Here is a 24,271-nt window from a genome sequence, read left to right on the forward strand (position 1 = left end):
CCGTTGTGACTTGCTCTCTATGCCAACTTAATGACGCCACCTCTGCAAGAGGTATACCAGTTAAGTCGATGTGGTGTCAGTGTAGACACTGCATTACTTGGGTTGACTTCAGTGGCCTCTAGGAGGTGTCTCACAATACCCCACTGTGACCGTTCTGGTCATCTTTTTGAATTCCACTGCCCGGGGGCCAGGTACACAGGTAGACACACCTCCTTTTTAAAGCCCCACACATTTTTGAAATTCCATTTCCTGTTTGCTTGGTATGGAGAGCTCATCTAGCAACTGACCATGCCGGTTCAACAATGCAGACACACTTCTTCCTGGAGTACACCAAAAGTAGTGGATATCTGTGGGGAGAAGAGGCAGTGGGGGCATAACTCTGATCTAGCCGCAGAAATGTTGATATCTACGAGCAGATCGCTTGGGGCATGGGGGAGAAGGGCTATAAGAGGGACCCACAGCTGTGCTGCATAAAAGTCAAGGAGCTGTGGCAGCGTACTAGAAGGCAAGGGATGCAAATAGTGTCTCTGGCGCAGAGCGGCAGGTATGCTGCTTTTACAAATTGCTGCATGCCGTTCTCGGTGAAGACCCCACCACCCCTGCCAAGAGCCCTGTGGATACTTCAGGGGAGCTGGAGTAACAGGCCCCCGAAGTGAACAGTGAGGAAGAGGTTTTGGACAAGGCAAAGGAGGAGCATGGGGTACAGGCGACCAGGGTGGATCCAGTGGCATGGTGAGCAAGGACCTCTTTCTGATGTCCAGCACCGGCGAGCCTGATGCAGGAGAAGGAACCTCTGGTAAGTATGCAATTTGCTTTGATATTGCTTTGGTATTGTCTGTTCATTTATTCTTTTTTGATCATGCTAGAAGAGGTAGTGAAATAGCTAATAGAGGTGGAGGAACTGCCCCATGCTCTATGAATCCCAAGGAGAAGTGAGAATGTAGTGCCTGTAACTTGTGTGGATCAAGGGGAGTGAGTTCAGTATGCCAAGTTTCCATTTATCTTGTGAATACACTCCCAATAGTAACTTTGTGCATTGCATCTTTTGCAGCTGGAAATGTGGCCTTGAGGGTCTCTCCATCCAGACCAGCAGAGCGGCTGTGCCACAGGAGGAGGAGGAGAAGGAAGAGGACATGGGATGATGTGTTCCAAAAGAGCCTGCAAGCCTCTAGTGCTTCGGATACCGAGCACAGGGCTTAGAGGATCACCCTCCTGGATAGAATGGACAGGGCTAAAGCGGAGAGGAGAAAAGCACAGGAAAAGGAGAGAGACGTGCAGCATAGGAGATGCTAGTGCTTCTCAAGTGTCAAACATGCTGAAGACTCTTGTTGATCTTCAGCTTCAACAGACCCGTGCTCACCTCCCTCTGCAGCCCATAGAGAGCTGCATTCTGGCACCTCCCCACACCCCTGTCCTCCCACATTCCACGTGGTATCCAGGGGTGCTGCATTACCCCTACCACTCCCCCCTGTGACAGACAGTTGGTGTATGTGTATATGAAATGGAAATAACTGTTCTTTCTTCTTCAAAGGTTCTTTTCCCTGTATTTATAAAGTTTCATTCAGTTACAGATATGTCTGTTGGGAATAAAAGTCTATTTATGGAAACTTAATTCATTTTTATTAGCTCACAACATATGAGGGCTAGGGCTGACCTTCACAGATAATAGCAATAGGTGCATTTGCAATGTTATATTACTACACACACAGAGCACTCATTACAAGGTTCATACTGGGCTGCCAAAAAAAACCCAGGCAGAGCATGATATAGCAGCACACATCACTGTGGCTCTCTATTAAAATGGTCTTTCAAAGCCTCGCTGAGTCACATAGCTCCCTGGAGAGATCTTACAGCTCTGGTGTCTGGCTGCTCAAAATCAGCAGACAGCTGTTCCACACCTCCACCCTGGTGGAAACTTTCCCCCCTTTGCTTCACACATACTATGAAGCACGCAGCAGGCAGCTATACCTAGGGGGATATTTTTTTCACTGAGTAATCTCGTGAGTAAATAGTGCCAATGTCCTCTCAAATGGCCAAAGGCACATTCAGCTGTCATGCTGCACCTGCTGAGTCCGTAATTCAAGTGCTCCTTGCTGCTGTCAAGGTGGCTGGTGTACGGCTTTGTGAGCCACGGGACTAAGGGGCAGGCTGGGTCTTCCAGGTTCACTAGTGTCATTTCAGCATCCCCAGTGGTAACCCTCTGGTCTGGGAAGAGTCCTTGCTTGCAGCTTTCTGAACAGGCCTGTGTTAAAAATGTGTGTTATGCACCTTACTGACATCAACGCAAGATGGTCAGGGAAAGTATCCCTGGTGTTTCATCAGCACTTGCAATACCCTAGAAAAGTAGCCCTTTCTGTTGATGTATTTGGGCAAGGTGGTCTGGTGCCAAAATAGGGATATGTGTGCCATCTACCCCACCCTGTCACAGTTTTGGAACCCCATTGCTACAAAACCAGCCACTGTCCTGCACGTTGCCCAGAGTCACAAACCCTTGTAGCAGGATGTGATTAATGGCCCTGAAAACTTGCATCACAGCAACCCCCACGGTGGATTTCACAACTCCAAATAAATTACTGACAGATCAGTAGCAATCTCGCATTGCCATCTTCCACACAGCGATTGCCACTTGCTTCTCCACTGTCAGTGCAGCTCTCTTTGTGGTGTCGCTGCACAGGAGGGCTGGGGCAAGCTCTGCACACACTTCCAGGAATGTGGCTTTGCCCATCCGAAAAGTCTACAGCCAATGTGCCTCATCCCATACCTGCGTAACAATACAATCGCACCAGTCAGTGCTTGTTTCCTGGGCCCAGAACTGGTGCTTCCCCATCTGCAGCTGCTCTGTGAAGACTAGGAACAACTTTCAATTGTTTGTGTTCCACAACAAGCTAGCCTCCATGGAATTGTGATGTTCCCCACACCTTCTCTGGTGGCTCTGCAAATGCTGCAGGATCAGGCGCATTGTGCTCTCAAAATAGTGCAGACCTGTGCAGGAACCATGCCTCTCACAGACATGGCAGATGTGTGGATTTGTGGGGCTTTTGAAAAGAGTTACAGACCTCATAGGATGCAGATAAAATTATGGGATGGAGAAAACTGCATCATGGGATATTGAAACCGTGTTCCCAGTTGCCTCTGAGTGACTCATTTGCCCCCATGAGACATTGTAAACCTTTCCCAAACCATCCTGTGCTAGATGGTGGCAAGTTGTACAGTAGGAGAGCTCCCCGTGGTGTTTGCTGTCTGCATCAGTGCAAGTGCTGGTAGTGAGGATGCACACCACCGACGCAAGGAGCGTGGTGTGGACGTGCAAAAGCAGTTTAATTACTGTTGCAGCTGTACATTGGTGTAACTTAGGCTCGACTTAATTTTGTAGTGTAGACTTGCCCTGAGGGGGACTGCAGGGAGAGGAGTCCTTCAGCAGGCTGGTGAAAAGCTGCCAAACCAACCAACCCACCCAGCAAAGGGAGGAGCAGGACAAAGAAGCTGGGGAAGACTACAGAGGTACAAGTAGTAACTCAAGGGACTGCGGAGGACTGGTTTCTGGCTGTCCCAAACAATGGCCCTGAGCTGCAACCCAGTGGAACCCTAGCCGGGGGCTTCCTAGAGAAGAAGCTCCTTAACACGGGTGAACTAGGCCTGATTAGCCCCTATTACAGGACATCAAACTTTCCCACCACCAAATGAAGCTTTGTGGTGTTTTCATACAGTGGCTAATCTTGTCTGTGTGTTTAGCACCTGTGGCTTATTCCGCAGGCTTGTACATTGCACCTAATTGTGGTTTTGAGAAGTGTCTTTCTCCTCTGCTTTGTACATCAAATGAAACCCCTCCCTGTTCACTGGGCTGGTGTTGACCTTATTGCTGCTCGCTGCTGCGGTGTACTAACTTCTTACTCTGCAGAAGTGGGAATCCTGGTAGAGGGCATCTTTAGAAAAGGATAAATTATTTAACTTGTTCTGCTTCTTGGAAGATCTCCTCTCTGGAGCATTCTCACCTCCCCTAAGGCTCTGGACCTTTTCTTCATTGAGAGGCTTTTCTCTTGCACTCCTCCTTTTCCTTTCTCTGAGGCACATTTTAGATTTTATGTTCTTGAACTGGCTCATCCTGGGAGCTTTGCCTCCTATCCAGCCAGAAGAACTGTGTGGAACAGACAGAGGGCAGCATTTATATTTGGCAGGAAGTAGCATGCGACAGTAGTAGGGGGCATGGCTCTCTATTACTGGTGCCCTAATGGGACAAGGGGAGCTGTGCCATTCTCATGCTGAAGAGATAGGCCTGTGGGAGATGATGTCTTCAGAGGAGAGTACCAGATGAATCGTTTCCCTTCCTGAGGGCAGCAGTGCTCAGCTGCCACCCTGAAGTAGGATATTTGGCTATTCTTATTTTAGTTGATAACTGAAAATGTTTACATCTGGCTACAGAGTCAGACTTTTACCTCCTTCTGAAGACAGTTTCTCCAGGTCTGTTCCTGCTCCATACATGTATTCCCTGTGTGTTAGTTTGAAATAAACTGCCTCTTGAGTGATGCCTGGCTTTTCTGCTGTGGATGGGAAGAGAAGGAGCTGATCGAGTCTCACTCTGCCCTTTGTCATCTTGCACTGCAAACCTGTTTGAGAGAAAACACTATTTGGAGGGTTCATCCTTGCTGCACCCTATTTATAGTCTATGCTGGACGGTGTGGGCTTGTGACAGAAGTGAAATACGCCCTCTCAAGAGGTGTCGGCTGCTGGATGAGGGTTACCTTCTCTTCATACGGTCAAAGATTATTTTACTATGAACTCCATTCACCTGAGCTGTGAGGTGACTTCTACACAGCCAACTAGTGTGGCAGGTCCCAGCTCCTCCAGAGAGGATGCTGGACTAAAGGCTGTAATAATTCCTTCCTCGTAGGTGCTAGAGCTATAGGGAGCATCCACCAAGTGGTATTATGGCACAGGGTGTGAGGAGGAGTCTTGTGCTGGCCACCGGAACTTAGAGGACCGAGGGGCAAAAGACTCAGAGGTACAACAGATGGAGCAATCTGAGGAGGAGCACCTGCACTCTGCTAGCTATTTTGGGGCCAGTTTAGGAGACTCAAGTGATAGAGCTGCCACAGCTTCCCTGAAGAGAGATTGGAAAAAATAGGGATTGTTACCTTTAAAGAGGAGACGTGATAAAGGTCTGTAAAATGACTGGTCAAGAGAAGGTGGATCAGGAGCTCCTGTTTTCCCTTCTCATGACAGAAGAACAAAGGGACATTTTAATGACATTAAAAGGTGGCAGATCCAAAACTGAGAAAAGGAAATACATTTTCACGCAGTTTGTAATTAGCCAGTGGGACTTGCTGCCACAGGGTGTCACTGAGACCAAACACTGACCATTTAAGAAGCGAGTGGACACTTACAGGGTTGAGAATGTCCAGAGTTAGAATAGTGATTGGTAACGAAAGTTGGAAGGCACATTAAACCTCCTGCCTCAGAGCTTAGACCAATTTCTAACTCTTAGGGATTAGAATGATGCTTTATCCTACATCTGCTCTTGTGGAGTTCTTGCTCCTTCCTCTGAAGTGTCCGGTTCTGGCCTGTCAGAAAAAGAATGCTGCACTGGTTAGACCATAGATTTGGTCGAGCTGGGCACTTCCTAGGATCCCTCTCCCTCTTTGGTTTTTACACCTGTCATATAGTTGATGGTAGTTTTTCTGGTTTAGCTAAGACATTTGTATTTCACTCTCCGTTTCTGCTCATAATTCCAGCTCCTCCAGCCCTTGATCATGTTTGTGGCTCTCCTTTGACTTCAACTTCCAATCTCTCACGTACTGAGGAGCCCAGCAGGGGTAGCACAGATTAGTGCATCGTTGCTGCCCAGCTTGCTCTGTACCAGTTTCAGGGTAATTCCCCAAGGTACTAGATTTTCTGTTATGTTTTGTCAGTGGTTTTTAGCCTCTTAGGGTTATTTCTGTCTTCACTCATAACCCGCTTTACTCCCCACTGGAAGGTTTCTTTCTGCAGAAACCAAACACTCCGCAACTCCTGCACCTATACAGCTGGGATCCCAGAGATATGTCCTTGTCTCTCTGTGCTTTTTGACTCCCAGCTCTTGGGGTTAGTCTGTCTCCATGGCGTGGGCTACATAGATTGCAGGGGATTCCTACAGTGAGGACAGGGGAGGGGCGGCTCCTGGTGGTGAGATGAACTGGCTGGGAGAAAAGGCATTTTAAGTAGTAACAGTGGGCAGCTGTGTGAGAACTGACCCATCCTGCCCCCTGGTCTGTCTCTGGTGAAGTACTGAAGGGGTGATGGGGCACCTGTCCCACTACCGCATTGCAGATTGCTGCATAGCTACACAGCGTCCTCTGAATTGAAACAGTTCCTCTGTAGTAGCTCACTGTGTTTCTCTGCTGTAAACATACTCACTCACCCTTGTAGTTGAATCTTGGCCGTGGTGGAGCAAAGGCATGTGTTGGTAAATTCCCAGGCAGGCAGAGCCCAAGGCAGCTTTTTGGCTCCAGAAGTTTGTAACTCCCTGTTATACTGTGAGAAGTGGAGGGGAGTCGCTTGTCTCCTGGTCTGTGCTAGATTCCCACCAGGAATCTCCTGGTACAGCCTGGAAGAGTGTGTAATGCTGTATTTAGACACTGTAACATTGACTTTCTGGCTCTTTCTCATTCACAGTTGTTTGCTGCTTCTAAATGGATTCCAGTGAATTTCCTGGATCTTTGGACCCACTTTCTCTGCCTGATAAGCCACTGATTGGTGATCTCCCTGCTGACATGGAGTTTGGGGAAGACCTTCTGGGCTCCCAGACAGCTTCTACACAGCAAGGGTCAGGTCTTCAACCCCCTGTGATGGAATGGGATCAGACCAAGCAGGTCACTGCAGATGGGGACTTAGACCTTTTGGTGAAAGCAGACAGTTTGGCTGACCTAAGCAAATCAAACAATCTTGATCTAAATAAACCCAGTGTCTTGGATGTTCTGGAGAAACCTGGTGTCTTAGATGACTTGGATGAAGCCACTGACTTGATGGTTCTAGATAAACCAGGGGATTTGGAGGGTCTGTACAAGGCACATTCTTCCCAGGACATGGCTGATGGGCATGGGGACTCCTCTGTGCTGGCTAGGGAAGACATTGTGCCAGAAGCTTGGAAAGAAGGGGAAGATAAACCAAAATATGACTCTGGGGACCTAAAAGATGATTGTGCTGCTGCCACTGCTGCGCTTTGTGATGGCAATACCCCGGAGTCCCCCCTGCAGCCCATTCCTGTTGCAGGGGAGCTGAGCTGTGCACCATCCACAGAGGAATTTACAACGCAGCTCTCAAGTTTGCCAGCGGTTTCGCCACAGCCCAGTCTTAAGCAGACAAAGAAAACAAGGTTGAAGGCACCAAGGAAAAGCTCCCCTGTGCAAAAAGAGGAGCCAGCAGCAGAAGAGGGGCTACAACAGAGCCCTGCCCTGCCCCCTGAGCACACTGATGAAGGCCAGGCTGAGGAGGGGGAGGAGGATGGAGGTAATGCCCTCAGACAAGAGAGCAGCATGCCGAAAGCACAGGAGACCACACTGTCATCATCCCCAGGTAGGTCTTCCAAAGCCAGGGCAAAGTTCTTGCATGACAAGTGGTGGGCAGCCTCTGCTCCAGTAAACTGGAGACTGATCAGCTCTCGACTTACCCTGGGGTCTCCTGCCAGTGTTCCCTCTAATTTTTCCCACTCATGTGCGGAATAAATTTTATTATGTACACCACTATGGAGGTGATGTGTGACACATGACCTTCATGTTGGTGCACATAACAAAATTCATATGGTGGGGGTGGGGCCGAGGGGTTCAGAGTGTGGGAGGGGGCTCATGGCTGGGGCAGAGGGTTGGGGTGCGGAGGGATGAGGGCTCCAGCTGGGGGTGCGGGCTCTCGGGTGGGGCCAGGGATGAGGGGTTTGGGGTGCAGGAGGGTGCTCCGGGGCTATGGCGAGGAGAGAGGACTCCCCCCAGCTCTCTCTCCCCGCAGCAGCACCTGGGCTGGGGCTGCAAGATAGGCACCCCTCCCTCTATCCCCGCACATCTGGGCCTGGGCTGAGTTCGGACCTGGGGAGGGGTGCTCCGGCTGCGCCTGTGGCTGGGTTGGGCCACTCTGGCCACAGCTGGGTCCACGTCGCCCTGGCCACAGCAGGAGGGGCGCCCCTTCCCCGGCTGGTCCCCAGCTGTGGCAGGTCTCCAGGCAAGTTCCCTGAGCGCCTACACGGCTCTAAATAGACTGCTGCGCAGCTTACAGGGAACTTAGGTCTCTTCTGTGTGTGAACCAGCATTGCCTGCTAATTGGGTGGGCTGGGGAAGTGGCCCCAATAGGAGGGATTAATAGCTCTGGCAGTCAGGGCCCTGGGTGCAAATGAGCGCGCTCATTGGCTGCCATGGCTTGAAGTTTGCTCCTATTGACTACTGGTCCCCCTGCCAAAGAGCTGGATTCAGCCCATGCTGGTGCGGTTGGTGATGTCTGCGGCTACCTTGGCACTAGGGGTGGAGCAGCGTGGGCAGGGCATGTCTCCATTAGGCAGAGTTCATGCCCTGCTCTCCACACCAGGCTGAGGAAGGCCTGGACCTACCCACACCTTTCCCAGGCTGAGCCTGTTCTGTGTTTAGAGAGAGGATTCGGTCGCCAGGTTGGCAGGCTGGCTCCGAAAATGTAGAAGTGACAGCTGCAGCTGCCCAGTGTCTCTCTCCCACTCTGCATGCAGGCCTGCTCCCCACAGCATGCTCCCAGCTGTGAATACCACACCTTGTATGTGGTTCTTCCTCCATGTGGCTCTGTGGTATCAAGCCTTGCTGGCATGCGTAGGCAGGAGCAAAGGCGGGTCTTCTTCCCTGTGATTTCTAGCCCCTCCTGTTTATGCAGAGGGCTGCTGTCTCTGAGCAGGAAGCTTTTCCCCTGCTCTGGAGAGAACCAGGGTCTGGGATTCAGGTGTCATCTGTATTTCCGTTGCAGGAGAAGACCTGTCCGGGAAGGGAAGCGAACAGCCAACTGAGAAGGTGAGAAGAGTTCAGACAAGTGTCTCTGTCTGAAATAGTACTTGAAGGCCACCCCTCTGAGTGAGCATGGGAAGGAGTGTGCATGTCTCCTGGGGCAGACACCTTCTCTGTGCTGTGCAGGTGGCTTCAATGTTAGCTCCCTGCCACCTGCCAGGCTACAGCTCCTTTCTCTTAAGCCAGCTCGGTCCCCCTGCCCTGCTAAACCCAGTCAGGACCTTGGCTGGGCTTCAGCAAAGCTTGAACCATCTGCAGTTAGTTTGAAAGAAGAGCCCTAAAGCTGGGCCCTGGGAGTGGCCGAGGCTCTCTGTCCATGGTCACCCCAGAAGATGGTTGATCTGAATATTCTCTGGGTATCTTCCAGGAGCAGAAGAGAAGCGAACGAGCCAGGAGATCAGAGGCAGCCAGGCCTGAAACTGTGAATTCCTCTGAGAGCAGTAAGTAACCTAGGCTGGCCACTCGGCCCAATTCTAAGTCGGGGGAGAGGGAAGAGGTGAGGGGCGGTGTGCGCACTCCTCTGAGACGCCCCTTCCCAGCCAGGAGCACAATCCCCTGGGCAGCTCTGTCCCTTTCTCCCCACCCCACCTGGGGATCAGGAGATGGGCTTCATTGTAGGGACTTTCCTGGGGGAAAACATGCCGTGTCTGCCTCTGAGATGCAGAGTCTAAAAGTGCTTGTGGCATCTGCTGCACCTTCCTCTAGGAGTGGGGAGGAATTGTGCCCCTCGCACCCTGGCTGTGCCACCTGCTCCCTTCTCTTTTGTGGGAAGGGGCTGGTGGGAGCTGCCTTGGTCTCTGTAATGCACAGTGGAATGTGTAGAGATTTCTGCAGTCTGCTCTAAGTGTTTGCAATTGAACTTGCTGCTTGGCCCCAAAGAATCGTGCCTTTCCTGTGGAGACAGCAGTGCCCAAGGCTCAGTGAGCCTGCGGGTTTCCTGCTTCATCCCCTGTCAGCACATTACAGTTTTCCAAGGTCCCTTACTCCTCCCTGCTGAGGAAATTCCAGGTTCTGCACCCTGAAATGGACTCCAGAAAGCCCTGTCCCCAGTCTGGACATAGGGTTATGCTGCGGTCCCTAACAGGGAATCTGTCTCTCCCTTTCCCTGCTCACAGTCCCGGTCTCTGACGAGGACTCGGATGCTATGGTGGATGATCCCAATGATGAGGACTTTGTTCCCTTCCGTACCCGGCGCTCGACCCGCATGTCCTTACGCACACAGATGGCTCAGCGGGCTGCCCGCTCCACCGTCACCAAGATGACTTGTGCCAACTGCCGGACCCCACTGCAGAAGGGCCAGACAGCCTACCAGCGCAAAGGGCTCCCTCAGCTCTTCTGCTCCAGTTCCTGTCTCACCACCTTCTCCAAGAAACCACCCGGCAAGAAGATCTGCACCTTCTGTAAAAAGTGTGTGCTCTCCCTGCCTTATCCGCCCTCTTGCCCCCTTCCCCCCCACCTTCCATCTGACTAGCCATCTTCGCCCCCATCTCACCCTGCCTTCCTCATCCATCTACCCATATGCCCTGCTTTCACAGTATTGCTTACCCCTGCCTACCTTCCCTCGCGCCCACCCTCACACTCTCCCCAACCCACTACCCTTCCTGCTGAATCCCTTGTCTACTCTTCCCCCGTCACCCCATCCTGCTCCCTTGCCCCCCTTCATACTCCTGGTCTCCCCCCAATACCCTATCGTTCCCCACCCCAGGACTCCACTCCCTCTAACTGCACTTTCTGATCCCCCTCACATCCCCCTGTCCTGGAGCCCCTTGCATTACGGCCCACCCTCCCTCTTTGTCCTGGAGTGGGGGTGTCCCCTGCGCTAACCAGTCCCTTCCTGCCCCCCAGAGAGATCTGGAACACCAAGGATTCTGTTGTGGCCCAGATCGGCTCAGGTGCTTCTTTCCATGAGTTCTGCACCTCTGTGTGCCTCTCCCTCTACGAAGCGCAGCAGCAGAGACCAGCCCCTCAGCCTGCAGAGGCCTCGGACACCAGCCGCTGCAGTGTCTGTCACAAGCCTGGGGAGGTAAGCAGAGCCCTGGTCTGTCCAGTGTTTGGCCTAAGAAGCTTTGAAGCCATCTGCTGGAGCTGGAGTTAATGCAACTGCCCACACCTTCCAGGTGCTTGTGAGCTACCTAATCCAGTTATAGGGGCTTGGTTGAGCCTATCAGTATCTGGGTTGGCCTGGGGAACCTGCCAGGGACTCCTATGGCCTCAGGCTGTGGCCTGTGTGCAGATTTGGGCTTGTTTTCAGATTCTTCCTTTTCCATTGTTTTCTACCCATCAGCCCCAGAGGCGCAGCTTCTGCTCTCTTCTCCCCATGCTGCCCCTTGCAGCTCCCCGTGCCGCTCATTCCATTGTCCTGTTGGGATGGGAGCCAGCCTGCATGGGTTTGCTAGAGTAATGGCCCTTCCTGCCCAGAGGCACAGGCCAGCTCGAGGGCCAGGCCCCTGCGGAATGGCCGGGGTGGGCCTGTGCTTGCCTCTGAGGCAGTGCCTGGTGCCGGTGTGTGTGCAGATCCAGCACGAGGTCAGCAATGGGAACGTGGTGCACCGGCTCTGCAGTGACGCCTGCTTCACCAAATTCCGAGCCACCAAGGGGCTGAAAACCAACTGCTGTGATAACTGCGGCCTCTACATCTACAACAAGGGATTGCCACTGGAGTACCTCTTCCACGAGGGCCAGCAGAAACGCTTCTGCAATTCCACCTGCCTCAATAGTTACAAGAAGGTGAGGAGTTCCTGGAGACAGGGAGGGGCTTTGGGGGCATCCATCTCCCTTTCCCGAGGCTTTTACCAGCCTTCCCCTGGCTCAGTGCAGGGCGCTTCCTCTGCAGTAGCAGCAACGCTGAGCAGTCTCGCTTTTGGCTCCTCCAACACTCAGGAAGTTTTTTAAGAAAAGAGATCCAAAGGCTCTCTTCAAAGCAGACCAGTAGAGGTGCATTGAGCTTACTCTTGCTGCTGGGGCTGCAGCTCCCCAGGCCTGTCCCTGTGGCCAGTGGGCTGGCTGGATAAATCGGCCTGGCTCTGGGACCTGTGGGCTGGCTGGATAAGTTGGCCTGGCTCTGGGACCTGTGGGCTGGCTGGATAAGTCAGCCTGGCCCTGGGACCTGTGGGCTGGCTGGATAAGTCAGCCTGGCCCTGGGACCTGTGGGCTGGTTGGATAAATCGGCCTGGCTCTGGGACCTGTGGGCTGGCTGGATAAGTCGGCCTGGCCCTGGGACCTGTGGGCTGGCGCTCCTGGTCACTTGGCTAGCGAGGCTGATTGTCAAAGGCACAGAGCTGGCTCCTTATGGTGGCCAGAAAGCCCAGAGCTGGTTCTATCCTGCTGTGCTGTGCAGGATTCAGTGAACTAGACAATACCCCCACTGAGGGGCCTCTCTTGCATCCAGCCATGGGGTCCCTACAAAGCGGCTGTGTGTCCCAGGCTAGCCTGAGATCTAGGTGGGTTCTCAGATGGTAGAGGGGAGCGTGCCAGGGCCTGTGACCCAAGGGGGGAACAGAGTGCAAGCTTGTCGTCCATGTTGTGTGTTCATGTCAACCTGCTGTAGAAGAACTGCCTTGTGGAGCCATTGAAGGGGATGGGAGGAGGGAGAGGGGGTGAGGATGGACTAGGACATTGGATGGAGGAAAGCAGGGGCCTGAGCTCTCCAGTAGCCACCCTCTGCTTTATGCTTGCAGAAGAATACCCGCGTGTACCCCTGCATGTGGTGCAAAACGCTGTGTAAGAACTTCGACATGCTGCCCAACGTGGATCGGAGCGGCAAGATGGGCCTGTTCTGCTCCATCTGCTGTACCACCTCTCACAAAGTGAAGCAGTCGGGTCTGACAGGTAAGAGAACGTCTGCCCCAAAGGGCCCTGTGTCGCTGACCTCTGACCTGTCGGAGTGAGGCTTAGGGGGAGCCTGCAGAGAGAGAGGTGTCACACGTTTGGGGATCTCTGACATTGCCCTAGGTAAGCCGGGTTGGTCACCAAGCTGGAGTGAGGCTGCGACCTCCCTTTCCCCTGAGGCAGCATTTCTGCCCTGGCAAAGCCCAGCATCCCCGTTCTCCTGGGATTGTTGCACCAGGGTGTCTGAGTACCAGGCCCACTATAACAGACCTGCAGAAAATGGGATAGGAACGTGCAGCCCATTCTCTCCCTCCAGTCCCACCTTCCACGCTGCTGCCATCACTGTCTCTGTCTTGCTAGGTCCCACTAGGCCCTGCAGCTTCTGCAGAAAGAGCCTGTCTGAGCCCTGCTATTACAACAAGACTGACCGGGTTGTGTACCAGTTCTGCAGCCCCAGCTGCTGGACCAAATTCCAGGTACTGAAACACGCTTCCTGTCAGGGAGGGATCCCCCTCCCCTCTCCTCTCCCAGCAGAGGCTGCTGCTTCCTGGGACTCCAACAGGGTGGGCACACTGGAAAGTCCCAGCTGGGGCCTAGGAGTAAATTACAACCAGCTACATCTTGCAGCCAGCCTAAGAGCAGAGGGTGGGACCAGCACCAGGGTTACTTACAAGCACAGTCCGTGCAACTCCTAGGCCCCAGCTGGGACTTTCCAGTGTGCCCTCCCTGTAGGAGTCCCAGGGAGCAGCAGCCCCAGATAATGTTGACCAAGAGTCCTAAGAGAGTTGGAGATCCTTGGCCCACTGACATGCATTTTTAGTGAATTGTGGAATACTGAGGAAATTCCAGAAGACTTGGAAGAGAGCTAATGTCATGCAATGGTTCAAAAAGGACAAGCAGGATGACCTGAGTAACTATAGTCCAGTTAGCCTGCCATCAATCCCTGGCAAAGTAATGAAAAAGCAAATACAGGAATCAATCAATAAAGAATTAAAGGATGGAAATGTAAGTCATGCCAGTCATCATGGCTTTATGGGAAATAGGTCTTGTCAAACAAACCTGGTTTGGCTGACGAAAGCGAACTGTGTAGATGTAGTACAGTTAGACTTTAGTAAGGGGTTTGTCATAGTGATACGCAACGTGTTGATTACAAAATTACCACTCTATGATATCCGTCAAGCACATGTTAAATGGATTAAGAATGGTTAACGGACAGATCTCAAAAAGCAGCTGTCAATAGGGAATTACTGACTGGGAATGTTTCTAATGGGGTCCCGCAGGGATCGGTCTCCTAGGTCCACTGTTCACCATTTTCATCAATGATCTGGAAGGAAATATAAATTCTTGCTGATACGGTTTGTGGATGACACAAAGCTTGGCAGTGGTAAATGATGTTGAGGACAGGCAAGCATACAGAGCCATCTGGTTTGGCCCATTCAAACAACATGTGTTTTAATAAAGCCAAATGCAAGTTCATGCATCTAGGAACAAAGAATGCCAACCATGGGGAAGGGGACTGTGAAAGGTTTAGGGGTCATAGCAGACAAGCAGCTGAGTGGGAGCTCCCAGTGCGAGAGATCACTTGATCATTACCTGTTAGGTTCACTCCCTCTGGGGCACCTGGCATTGACCACTGTCAGAAGACAGGATACTGGGCTGGATGGACATTTGGTCTGACCCACTACGGCCGGTCTTATGTTCTTATATTGATGCTCTGGCAAAGGGCTAATGTGACCCTTGGCTGTGTAAACGGACATAGTGAGTGGGGGAGCTAGGAGGGGACGTCACCTCTGAATAAGGCGTTGATGAGGCTGATCCTGGACTGCATCCAGCTCTGGTGTCCACACCTTAAAAAGTGTTGAAATTTTGGAGAGGGTGTAGAACAGAGCCACAAAAAGGATTTGAGGGCTGGAGAAAACATGTGCTAGGGAGAGATGTAGAGGCCAATGTGTTTAGCTTGTCAGAAAGACACTTGAGAGGTGAGTTGACCACAGTATCTGAACACCTTTGTGGGGAGAAAATCCATGGCACTCTGTGGCTCTTTAATTTAGCAGAGAAAGGCAGAGCGAGAACCAGTGGCTGGCAGCCAAAGCTAGACGCGTTCAGATTAGAAATAAAGCACCGACGTTTCAGGCAGGGTGACTAGCCGTTGGCACAAACTCCCCAGGAAGTCGTGGATTCTCCATCTCTTGAGGTCTGCACATGAGGGCTGGATGCCTTTCTGGAAGATCTGCTTTCAACATAACCCCATGTTCTAGGGCTCAATACAAGGGGAATTGGGTGGAATGTAATGGCCTGTCACCATCAGGAGGTCAGACTAGATGCTCTAATGGTCCCCTTTTGTCCTTAAGCTCAGTGACCTTAGAATGTGCTGGCAGGCAGAGGTGGGTGGGGATATGTTGGCCAGTGAGTGTGGTGGGGCTGGGCAGGAATGCTCCAGCTGGTGGGCACGGTGGGTACATCTGCCCCCTACGTGCCCTTTCTCCTTTAACTTTCTCCCTGCAGCGTACCAGCCCCGAGGGGGGGATCCACCTGAACTGTCATTACTGTCACAATCTCTTCAGCGGGAAGCCAGAGATTCTGGACTGGCAGGTGAGAAGGGACAGCAGGGTCTTGGGCCCTGGGTCCATGGGGCTGAGGCCCAAACCAGAGGGGTTGCGGAGCCGCCTCAGGTGCCTTTCGCTGCTCTGAAGAGGGAGCAGGAGGGACAGGAGTGGAGCCACCCTTGGGCAGTGGCAGAGCCCAGGTCAGCCTGTTCTCGACCAGGTTAGCTGGCAGCCATAGCCCTGTGAGGGTGGCTATGGAAGACATTCTCCTGGTGTTCAGGGCACAGGCTGGGCTGGGTTCAGGGTGAGTCCCTCTTGCCCCAGTTCCTACACTGGGGACGTTGTAACTCTGTCTACCCAGCACTATGATTCCGCTCCTGCTTTCCTAGCCAGCCTAGGTTTCTGGCCAGGCTGGCTGACCCAGGCAGCGGTCTCTTTGGCAGGACAAAGTGTACCAGTTCTGCTGCAAGGACTGCTGTGAGGACTTCAAGCGGCTGCGTGGGGTGGTGTCCCAGTGTGAGCACTGCAAGCAAGAGAAGCTGCTGCACGAGAAGATCCGCTTCTCTGGGGTGGAGAAGAACTTCTGCAGCGAAGGTATATGGAGGGAGCATGGGAGAGGAAGGCACCTGCTGCCGACCCTGTGGCTTGGGGAAAGGAGAGACCTTGTAGTGGAATGGAGGGAGGTCTGTTGTGCCAGGGCAAAGGCCTTGCCTTGTAGTGCAGGGAGGCTGATTCAGGGGTGGAGTTCTGGCTGCCAGCACCTGGGAAGAGGCCTTGCCGTCCAATGTCAGCTTGGGGAGGGCTGTCTCATTGCTTTTCTCTGTCTGAGGGTTGGGGGAGACAGCAGGTGGCAGCTCCGCACCTCCTGTCATCACACACCTGCACTCCTGCACCTGGGCTGGCCTGGCCTGACCTTGTCCTGCCTGGCAAGTTCCTGCACACAGGAGGCTGGAGGCGTTTGTTTGGAGTCATGCTCTTCCTAGGAGCAAAGAGGTGAGAGATGGCAAATCCGCGGAGGTCCCATGTCGTCCCAGCCCCGGGGCCAGTGCAGGATTGTTCCCGACAACGTTGTGCTCTGTTGTGTCTCCACACACCTGGCTTCTGGTCTTGTTCAGGTCAGGGAGTCCCCCAGTGCATCCTGGGAAGGTTTCACTCCTATTGTTTCTCCGCAGGGTGTGTGCTTCTTTACAAACAGGATTTTACCAAGAACCTGGGTCTGTGCTGCATCACCTGCACCTACTGTTCCCAGACCTGCCAGCGGGCGGTCACCGAGCAGCTGGAGGGCAGCACCTGGGACTTCTGTAGTGAAGACTGCAAGAGCAAATACTTGCTATGGTACTTCAAGGTCAGTATCGGCATTGGCAGCCTTGCACTGACTTACTGGTGTGGGCACTGATCCAGAGAACTGGGTCCTGCTGTGGGGAGCTGGCCCTGCTGGAGTCCCCAGCTGGCCCTGTTTTGGGGAGCTCCAGATGCTGGAGTCCCAGGCTAGCAATGGTGGGACACTGCTGTGGGGAAGCTCACAGCTGATCCTGCCAGAGCACTGCTCTGAGGAAGTTTGTACTGCGGGAGTCCACAGCTAGTGGTGGTGTAGAGAAGCTTACACTGCTGTTGCTGACAGGGCACTTCTGTGGGAGAGCTCACAGCATCTTACCAAGTGTTCCTCTTTCTCTGCATGCAGAGTGGGTGTAGTTAGTTACTTGGTTGTTTGTGTCTCCTACCACTCGGGGCTTTAGGCAGCTCGGTGCCATGCCTGCAAGCGTCAGGGGAAGCTGCTGGAAACCATCCACTGGCGGGGGCAAATCAAACACTTCTGCAACCAGCAGTGTCTGCTGAGGTTTTACAATCAACAGAACCAGCCCAACCTGGACACGCAGAAGGGGCCCGAGAGCCTGCTGAACAGTGAGTAGGAAGGAGGGAGGGAGCCCAGCAGAGCTCAGCCCGAGAGAGACAGGGAGAACTGGAAACTCCAGTGCTGGGACTGGACGAGACACTAGGGAACAATCCTGCACTGGCCCCTGGGGGGATGGACTGAGTGGGACCTACTGGGGCTTCTCCATCTCTAACGTCTATGGTTCTATGACACACAGGGCCCAGATGGGAGGAGCCGGCGCCAGCATGCTGCCTGTAGCTCTCACTCTTAGCGAGGATGCTCAGGGATTTAACAGGCGACTCCAGCCTCTTTCCTCAAGTTGCCAGCTGGGAGCTTGATTTAAAGGGTTAGGGGACAGCGTGGTTTGACTTGATAATCCACCTGCAGCCCCGCACTACCTCCGAGCTGTGACTTCCTCAGATCTCATAAACTAAGCAGGATTGGGCCAGGTCAGTGCTTGGATGGGAGACCTTCAAGGAACACCCAGGGTGCTGCAGGTTGTGGTGCTGGTGGTGCTATAGGTGGGGCTCTTCCCTCAGTCAGAACTGAGCCTGTAACGGAGCAGGACAGTAGAGGGAGCTGTGCTGCTCTTTTAATGAGACATGACATGGAAGTCTTTCTGCTTTTCCGCAATCCCAGGCTGTTGTGGGTAGTGCTGGGGCTGCTAACCCCAGTGTCCTGGACAATCCTGTGCTGTGTTCCAGCAGTTCCAGTTGGAGGTTGAATTCTCTCTGCCTGTTACCCCGTTTCCTGTAGTTAACTTGTGTAAATCAGTGGTAGGACATTGCAAAGTGCCTTGGGATCTCCCTGGATGGCAGGTACCGATTGGTACCATGAGGGGACACAGCTAACCCCGTCCTGGGGTCACAGACGTAGCCTTGCTCTGCTTGGCTGTTGTTGGGGCCAGGACCTCCTCCTGTGTTACTCAGTTGATTTGGTTTAGGCTTGCAAAGTGCCCAGGACATGTAGTGCTTTTGTAATACTGGGAGATCAAATGACTTGAACTTCAGATGGACCCAGCATCAACTTTTGCCAAACCCTGAGCCTGCTGCCAAAAGCACTACAGCCTTAGAAGAGCAAATATTCCTTACTGAGAAGATCCCTGGCTCACCTGCACCAAGGTGAGGAAATACACTCCAGAGACCAGGGCTCTGCCCCCAGTCTCCAGGCTCTGTTGGCAGGAGAAGGGGACAGGAATGGACCGGCACCATAAACCAGATGGATGGCAGGGCAGCTAACAGCAGAGCTGTTCCATGTACTCCTGGTGAGAAGCAGCACTCAGTAAATGGCAGCCTTTTCTGTAGCCAGTGAAGTCCCTGAGCGCTGTCTAGGGGTCACCCCACCTAAAGCATGTTGGAGCAACAAAGGCCAGGAGCAAGGGCAAGGCCCTGCACATCGGAGGGGGGCGGGAGGGCCTGCGTGCTGGAATGACCCACCCTGGCGGCCCCAGGGACCTGGAACTTATAGCTACCTGGATAAAGCACTGTTGGCCCCTCGTAGTATTGAGACATCTGGGAGCTGAGGATCCAGCCAGGCAAGATGTGTCAGGCTCCCCCGACAGAGGGCGAGTGTTACGCCTGCCATTTCCCCTGCCATGCTCTGATCTTGCCTAGCCGGAGGGGAAGCTGATAGCTGCACTATCCATAGCTGGTAACATGGACTCCTCCCACCACCTCCTTCCTTGCCCTTGAGGTAGTGCATACTCTGGAGGGGCCTGTAACGCTGCCCTGTGGAGCACTCACACGAGTCGCCTGGGCAAGCAAGCCATTCGCCCCTCTGGGCCCTAGGGAAGGACCTGTTTCACACGCCATGGCCATTGCTTCTGCAGCACAGGCTGCAGGGGATCTGTAAGACTCCCCCTCTCCCCCCAAGCCCAGTAATCAGCCAGCCCATCAACCCGTGTTGCTGATCTTCTTTATCCCCTTTGAAAGTGACGAATAGGTGGCTCATCTGAAATGCACCCAGTGCTGTCCACCTTTGATGGCAGTGCCATTTGTGTGTGAGCCCAAGAAGAGGCATGGAGCCTCCTGAAGGGAGGCTGGGACTTTACAAGGATGTTTTCTCAGCACAGAGCAGTACATACACAGGAAGTGAAAGGCTTGAAGGATCTTACTGCTGCATGCCACCCCTGATTCCCAAGATGAGCTGGGCAGGAGCTAGGTCTCAGGAAATGGGTAGGTCAGAAGCCAACTGTGTGTAGTAACTAACTAGATTCTGATCGACAGCCCACGGAGTTCATGTCTACAGCAGGGTTCCCCCGGGGATCCCAGGTTTGGAGGGTGATATGCCTGTCCCAGAACTGATGGGTTCAGCGTGACCTGCCAGAGCACAGAGAGACAGCAGGAAAGAGCTCCTCTTGCAGGGATTCTGGTTGGGCCCTGTACAGGTTCAGCTCCAGCAGCCCAAACCAGGAAAGGCGTTTCCTACCAGCAGTGCTCCGGGTGGTTCAGGTGACAGCACAAAGGAGCATGTTGGGACCAACACCCTCTTCCCCAGTGCTGTGGAGATGGCACCATCTCTCCAGAAGCAGCCGCAGGGTCAAAGAGATGAAGAACTCTGGAGGGCCATGAGTGGTAAGAAACCAGTGCCTGTGCCTGGGACAGACCTGGAGCCTTGTGCAGTTCTGATTCTGTCCCAGGCACATTCTTCAGGCTCTTGTGCCATGTGGCTTTCCGGAGCTCTGCATCCCTTTGACCTTGTGGCTGCTTCTGGAAAGATGGTGCCCCTGGAACTGCTTAGCGAATTGCAGGTTGCCACTGCCCCTTCTTTGGACTAAGTCTCTGTGTGTGAGCACCAGAGCCTCGGGCCGATTTTGGGGAGACCTGTGTCCCAGAGCTGTGGACAGTCTCCCACTGGGAAGGATTGGCTCTCCAACAGGCCCTACTGCACTTCCTCCCTCTCTGGCCGGCCAGACATTCCTATGCAGAATGGCAATCTTCCCAAATGGGGGCTTGGAGAGCTCCTGACCTGATGGCAGGAGGAACCCACGAACCAGCCAGTGTGCCTCAGAGGAGCACCTGACCCAGAAGATGGGGGATTGGTCACTTAGCTTGTGGGGCTCTGTGAGAGACCTTCTAGGTTCCCAGCCCCTCATGCAGCGGGTCCTTTGTCCTTGGCCAGGTGGGGTGCTGCTGTAGGCCTCTGATTGCTCTGCTGCAGAGATGCCTGTCACCCAGCCTAGCTCATGCCCTACAGCCCTGGCCCTCCCTGCTGACAGCCATGGTCTCTTGGAGACAGGCACATTATGGGCTCCATTCTGTCTGGGCTCGCTGCCTGTCTGCTGATAGGTGGGAGGTCCCCCAAGAGACCTGCAGATTCTGCAGCTGTGGACCTTTGCCAGACCTGTGGCAGGAGTCTTGGGGCAGGACTTGCCCCCTCCTCTCCCCCCCCCCCACACACACACACCCATCAAGTGGGCTGTGCTCGGATTTCCCCAGCAGCTCTCTGTTGTTCCTAAAGAGACAGAAGATCTGTGTGGGTCAAGCACCCAAGAAGGGCTGGTCCCATGAGCCTTGACAGGGCTGGGCCATCGGCAGCTCCTTGCTCTGCTCAGGGAGGAGCGCACTGTGGGGGACTGGTGCCTCTGTGACTCCTGCTCCTTAGCATGTTGAGCTCTGCTGAAGCCTGCACGGAGAGCTGAGCCTGCCATCGCTGCTCCAGCTGCGTTAGTACAGTGTACGGCAGTCCCTGCCCACCAGCACTCTCAGTCTAATGCCTGCTGGGTAATTCTGGACACGCTGGCAGACATGGGTGAAGGAGCTAACAACAAACTACTCCTGAGAGGGGCTTGGGGAGACCATTCATCTCTATGGTTAGTAGCTGGTTGGCTGGTTTCCTGACCTGGTCTGCTATTACCTCTGCCAGACAGAATCCCTGAGTCAGGCCATCTGTCTTCAGAGTGCACTGGGCTATGCCATCCTCGCTCCCGGGGGGCACGGCAGGGCAGATTTTGGCAGTAGTGTTAATCATTTGACCTTCTCTGCCACCTTCCTCCTGAGGATCCCAAAGCACTTTGCAAAGGGCGTATCCTGGTTTACAGTGGGGAGACTGAGGCACAGGGAGGGGAAGTGGTTCAGCTAAGGCCATGCAGTAGGTCAGTGGTCAAGCTGGGAATAAAAGTCTGGAATCTGCTGCCCACCCGCTGTGGGATGGGTAGGTGCCAGGCCAGCGCTGACAGCTGGGATGGAGTGCTGGGGAGAGCAAGATAACAGTGGAGACGATGATGTGATTTTTAAGGTCCAAAATTTGCAACCTCATCGGGCTAGAAACATTGGCAAGTATGGTCCAGGACTGGCCCTGGGCTAGTGAGAAGAGAGCATGTCAGTCCCTGCTCTTCTGGCCAGTGGCTGCTGCTCTGTCCAGGCCCACCAGTGGGACCCGCCAGCCTGAGAGCACAGGCGAGCAAGAATGCAGCATGTGTTCATGGTTCTTCTCTTTCCCTTGCAGGTCAGACTCCCGAGCCCAAACCTCCTGGCTCTTCCCCACAGAAAGCAGAGACTAATATGGTGAGGCCTGAGGGGGAACACATTGGGGGAGGCCCTTGGGCTGCCCTTGTCCCAAAGGGGGACTTCCTGAGTTGGTAACAAATTCTAGGACCTGGCCAGTGTTTCCAGGGTGGCCCTGGCCCCATCTGAGGCTGGGACAGCATCTCTGTGCACGGGCAGAGGAGCCTGAGGTGTGCTGCTGGGAACCAGCCTGTGGGGAGGGCAGTACGGCTGCATGGGCAAGTGGCAATGGCTGACTGGCCCTAGGAGAGCAGATGAACGCCGTGGGAAGGCACATCAATGTAAAGCTCTGAGAGGTTCCCAGCGTTGACTGACGCATGCCCTCACCCTGTTTCCCCCTCCTGGACTGTGGCTGTTCGTTTCACTTGTGAAAGCCTGGGACCCTGAAAAGACCAAATTCCTTCCCTGCTCCTTAGGGTGGGACTGATGGGTGCTACGCTCCCTGCTGATTGGGGCTCGTTGGTCACCGGCTCTGAGCTCGCCGCTCCTTTGGCCAGGTCTGCGCCCCTGGGCAGTGCAGCCCATTCAGGGCTTGGCTCCCTGGCATGGGGTGTGTCCGTAGGTACAAGCACCTGCTGGGTGTCTGGCTTGAGAGCAGTGAATGGTGCTGGAGTGGGTATCTGGGGGTCTGCAGGTACTGCCTGAAACGGTGGCAGCAGGAGGCACCACCAGCAGCAGCTTCAGGGAGAAGGGGCCTGGCCATGAGGACTGGGCCCTTGCCATGTGGGTTGTTGGGGAAGAGGGGGGTTCACTAGCACAGGACACAGACTTGTCCCTTTCTGGATCTCGACAGGTGTCTGCAAAGGCCTCCTCAGCCCAGATGTCCCCAGCTCCCCCACCGCCACCAGTTCCAGCCACGCCTCGGAAGAACAAGGCTGCTATGTGCAAACCATTGATGCAGAACCGGGGTGTGTCCTGCAAGATAGAAGTGAAGTCCAAGGGATGTCAGACAGGTAAGAGCATGTGCTGTGTCTTCCTGGGGCTGCAGGGACCACTGGGACAAGCTCCTGACTGAGTGTGTGTAAACTCACTGAACGCCCAGCACCAAATTGAGAGGGGAGTGGGAGTGGCTGTAACTTCTGTGCTGAAAGCCTGGAGGGGAGGGGAAGCAACTCACTAGAAGGTGCCAGCCAAAGAGAAGTGGTCTGCCCCTGCTGAGAGCAGAGTAAGTTGGTCCAGTCCGCTTTCTAGCTTCCTCCTCAAATAGCACCTGTGCCACCTGTCCCTGCAACCTCCCCACCCCTTCCTTTGGAAAGACAGGAAATTCTGCACCTCTTGCTTGCTAACTGGCCACCTCCCCGGCAATACCCACTGCTTAGCCCCTGCTGGTGCTGCATCCATCCCAACAGTAGCCATGTGCCTTCTCCCTAGGGCCAAGTGGGATTTTCAGCGCTGATGGATTGTTGCATGTCACTCCAGAGAGTGGTCTCGTTTGGGGTCGGGGGGGAGGAGGGGCGGCAAGCTGACCACGTGCAGGCTCTGGGCGGCAGCAACATCTGAGCCAGCCTGCCAACGGGCTCCACATAGACTGCCAAAGAGGTCTGTCCTGGCGAGCCATTGGTGTGCTTGTGGCATTCCCTTCTTGGGGGAGTGAGCAATCTAAATGCCATTAGCACTGTAAGATGTGTCCCTGGCCGTTGGCTCTCTAGGAGAGAAGGGTTTGCAGCAATAGCCCATCATGCAGGATTTGCCTGTGAATTCAGGGAGCTCGTGTCTGGGTGTGCATGCAGGACCTGGTAGCGCTGCAGTGGGTGTCAGCATATGGAGGAGAGTGAGAGACTTACAACTAGCAGGGGGTGCTGTAAGGAATAGAACCAAGGTGGGATGCAAGAGAGAGAGACTGGTCCCCATGCCAGCCAGCAGAAGGCGCTGACATGCCGTTTGTTCTGTGCCAGAGGCAGACTGGAAGCCACAGGTGATTGTGTTGCCGATCCCCGTCCCGATCTTCGTGCCTGTGCCTATGCATATGTACTGCCAGAAAGTACCCGTGCCTTTCTCCATGCCTGTCCCGGTAAGCAACACACCCATCTGCTCATGCTCCCCTTCCCCTGAATCTCTTCTGCACGGGCCTCTCTGAGCCCCCCTTCCTTCCTCCCTCCTGGCTTTGGGTGCACTTGGCAGAGCCAGAGTTTGCTGTCGGGTGCAGGTCCCAAAGCAGAGGCCGTGTTTGGCTCTGACCTCTGCCTGCTGTCCTGCTGACGGATAGGTGCCTGTGCCAATGTTCCTGCCCACCACGCTGGAGAGCACGGATAAGATAGTGGAGACCATCGAGGAGCTGAAGGTGAAGATCCCTTCCAACCCCCTGGAGGCTGACATCCTGGCCATGGCCGAGATGATCGCAGAGGCTGAGGAGCTGGACAAGGCATCCTCAGACCTGTGCGGTAGGTTTCATCGCCATTCCCTGTGCTGGAGCCCCTCTCAGGAGCTGGCCTGGGCTCAGCTGCTACAAAAGCCAGCCCTTCTGTCTGTGCTTCAACTTCTGCACAGCCTGGGGTGTGGGGGGGTTGCTAACTGTGGGGAGCACCACCACTAAGA

At 54.0% G+C, this 24,271-nt stretch overlaps 1 protein-coding gene across 6 annotated transcripts in view; it reads left to right on the plus strand.

The window, feature by feature from the left end:
* Window positions 1-24,271, plus strand: part of ZMYM3 (zinc finger MYM-type containing 3) — a 56,604-nt gene that overhangs the window by 14,680 nt on the left and 17,653 nt on the right. For 3 of the 6 annotated variants that reach the window (XM_054040084.1, XM_054040080.1, XM_054040083.1), the window contains exons 2-17: window positions 6,649-7,548; window positions 8,947-8,990; window positions 9,352-9,424; window positions 10,100-10,391; window positions 10,830-11,007; window positions 11,499-11,711; window positions 12,662-12,812; window positions 13,173-13,288; window positions 15,318-15,404; window positions 15,802-15,952; window positions 16,531-16,703; window positions 17,095-17,260; window positions 21,678-21,736; window positions 22,530-22,689; window positions 23,632-23,747; window positions 23,943-24,117. In XM_054040084.1, coding sequence (XP_053896059.1) covers window positions 6,666-7,548; window positions 8,947-8,990; window positions 9,352-9,424; window positions 10,100-10,391; window positions 10,830-11,007; window positions 11,499-11,711; window positions 12,662-12,812; window positions 13,173-13,288; window positions 15,318-15,404; window positions 15,802-15,952; window positions 16,531-16,703; window positions 17,095-17,260; window positions 21,678-21,736; window positions 22,530-22,689; window positions 23,632-23,747; window positions 23,943-24,117 — 3,037 coding nt within the window. In that variant the 5' untranslated portion in view covers window positions 6,649-6,665. Of the gene's footprint in view, window positions 1-5,729; window positions 5,878-6,648; window positions 7,549-8,946; window positions 8,991-9,351; window positions 9,425-10,099; window positions 10,392-10,829; window positions 11,008-11,498; window positions 11,712-12,661; window positions 12,813-13,172; window positions 13,289-15,317; window positions 15,405-15,801; window positions 15,953-16,530; window positions 16,704-17,094; window positions 17,261-21,677; window positions 21,737-22,529; window positions 22,690-23,631; window positions 23,748-23,942; window positions 24,118-24,271 lie in introns of all 6 variants that reach the window. The other 3 variants (XM_054040081.1, XM_054040082.1, XM_054040085.1) reach the window with 2 other exon arrangements.

This window comes from Malaclemys terrapin, chromosome 9, assembly GCF_027887155.1.
Source record: "Malaclemys terrapin pileata isolate rMalTer1 chromosome 9, rMalTer1.hap1, whole genome shotgun sequence".
Lineage (NCBI taxonomy): Eukaryota > Metazoa > Chordata > Testudines > Emydidae > Malaclemys > Malaclemys terrapin.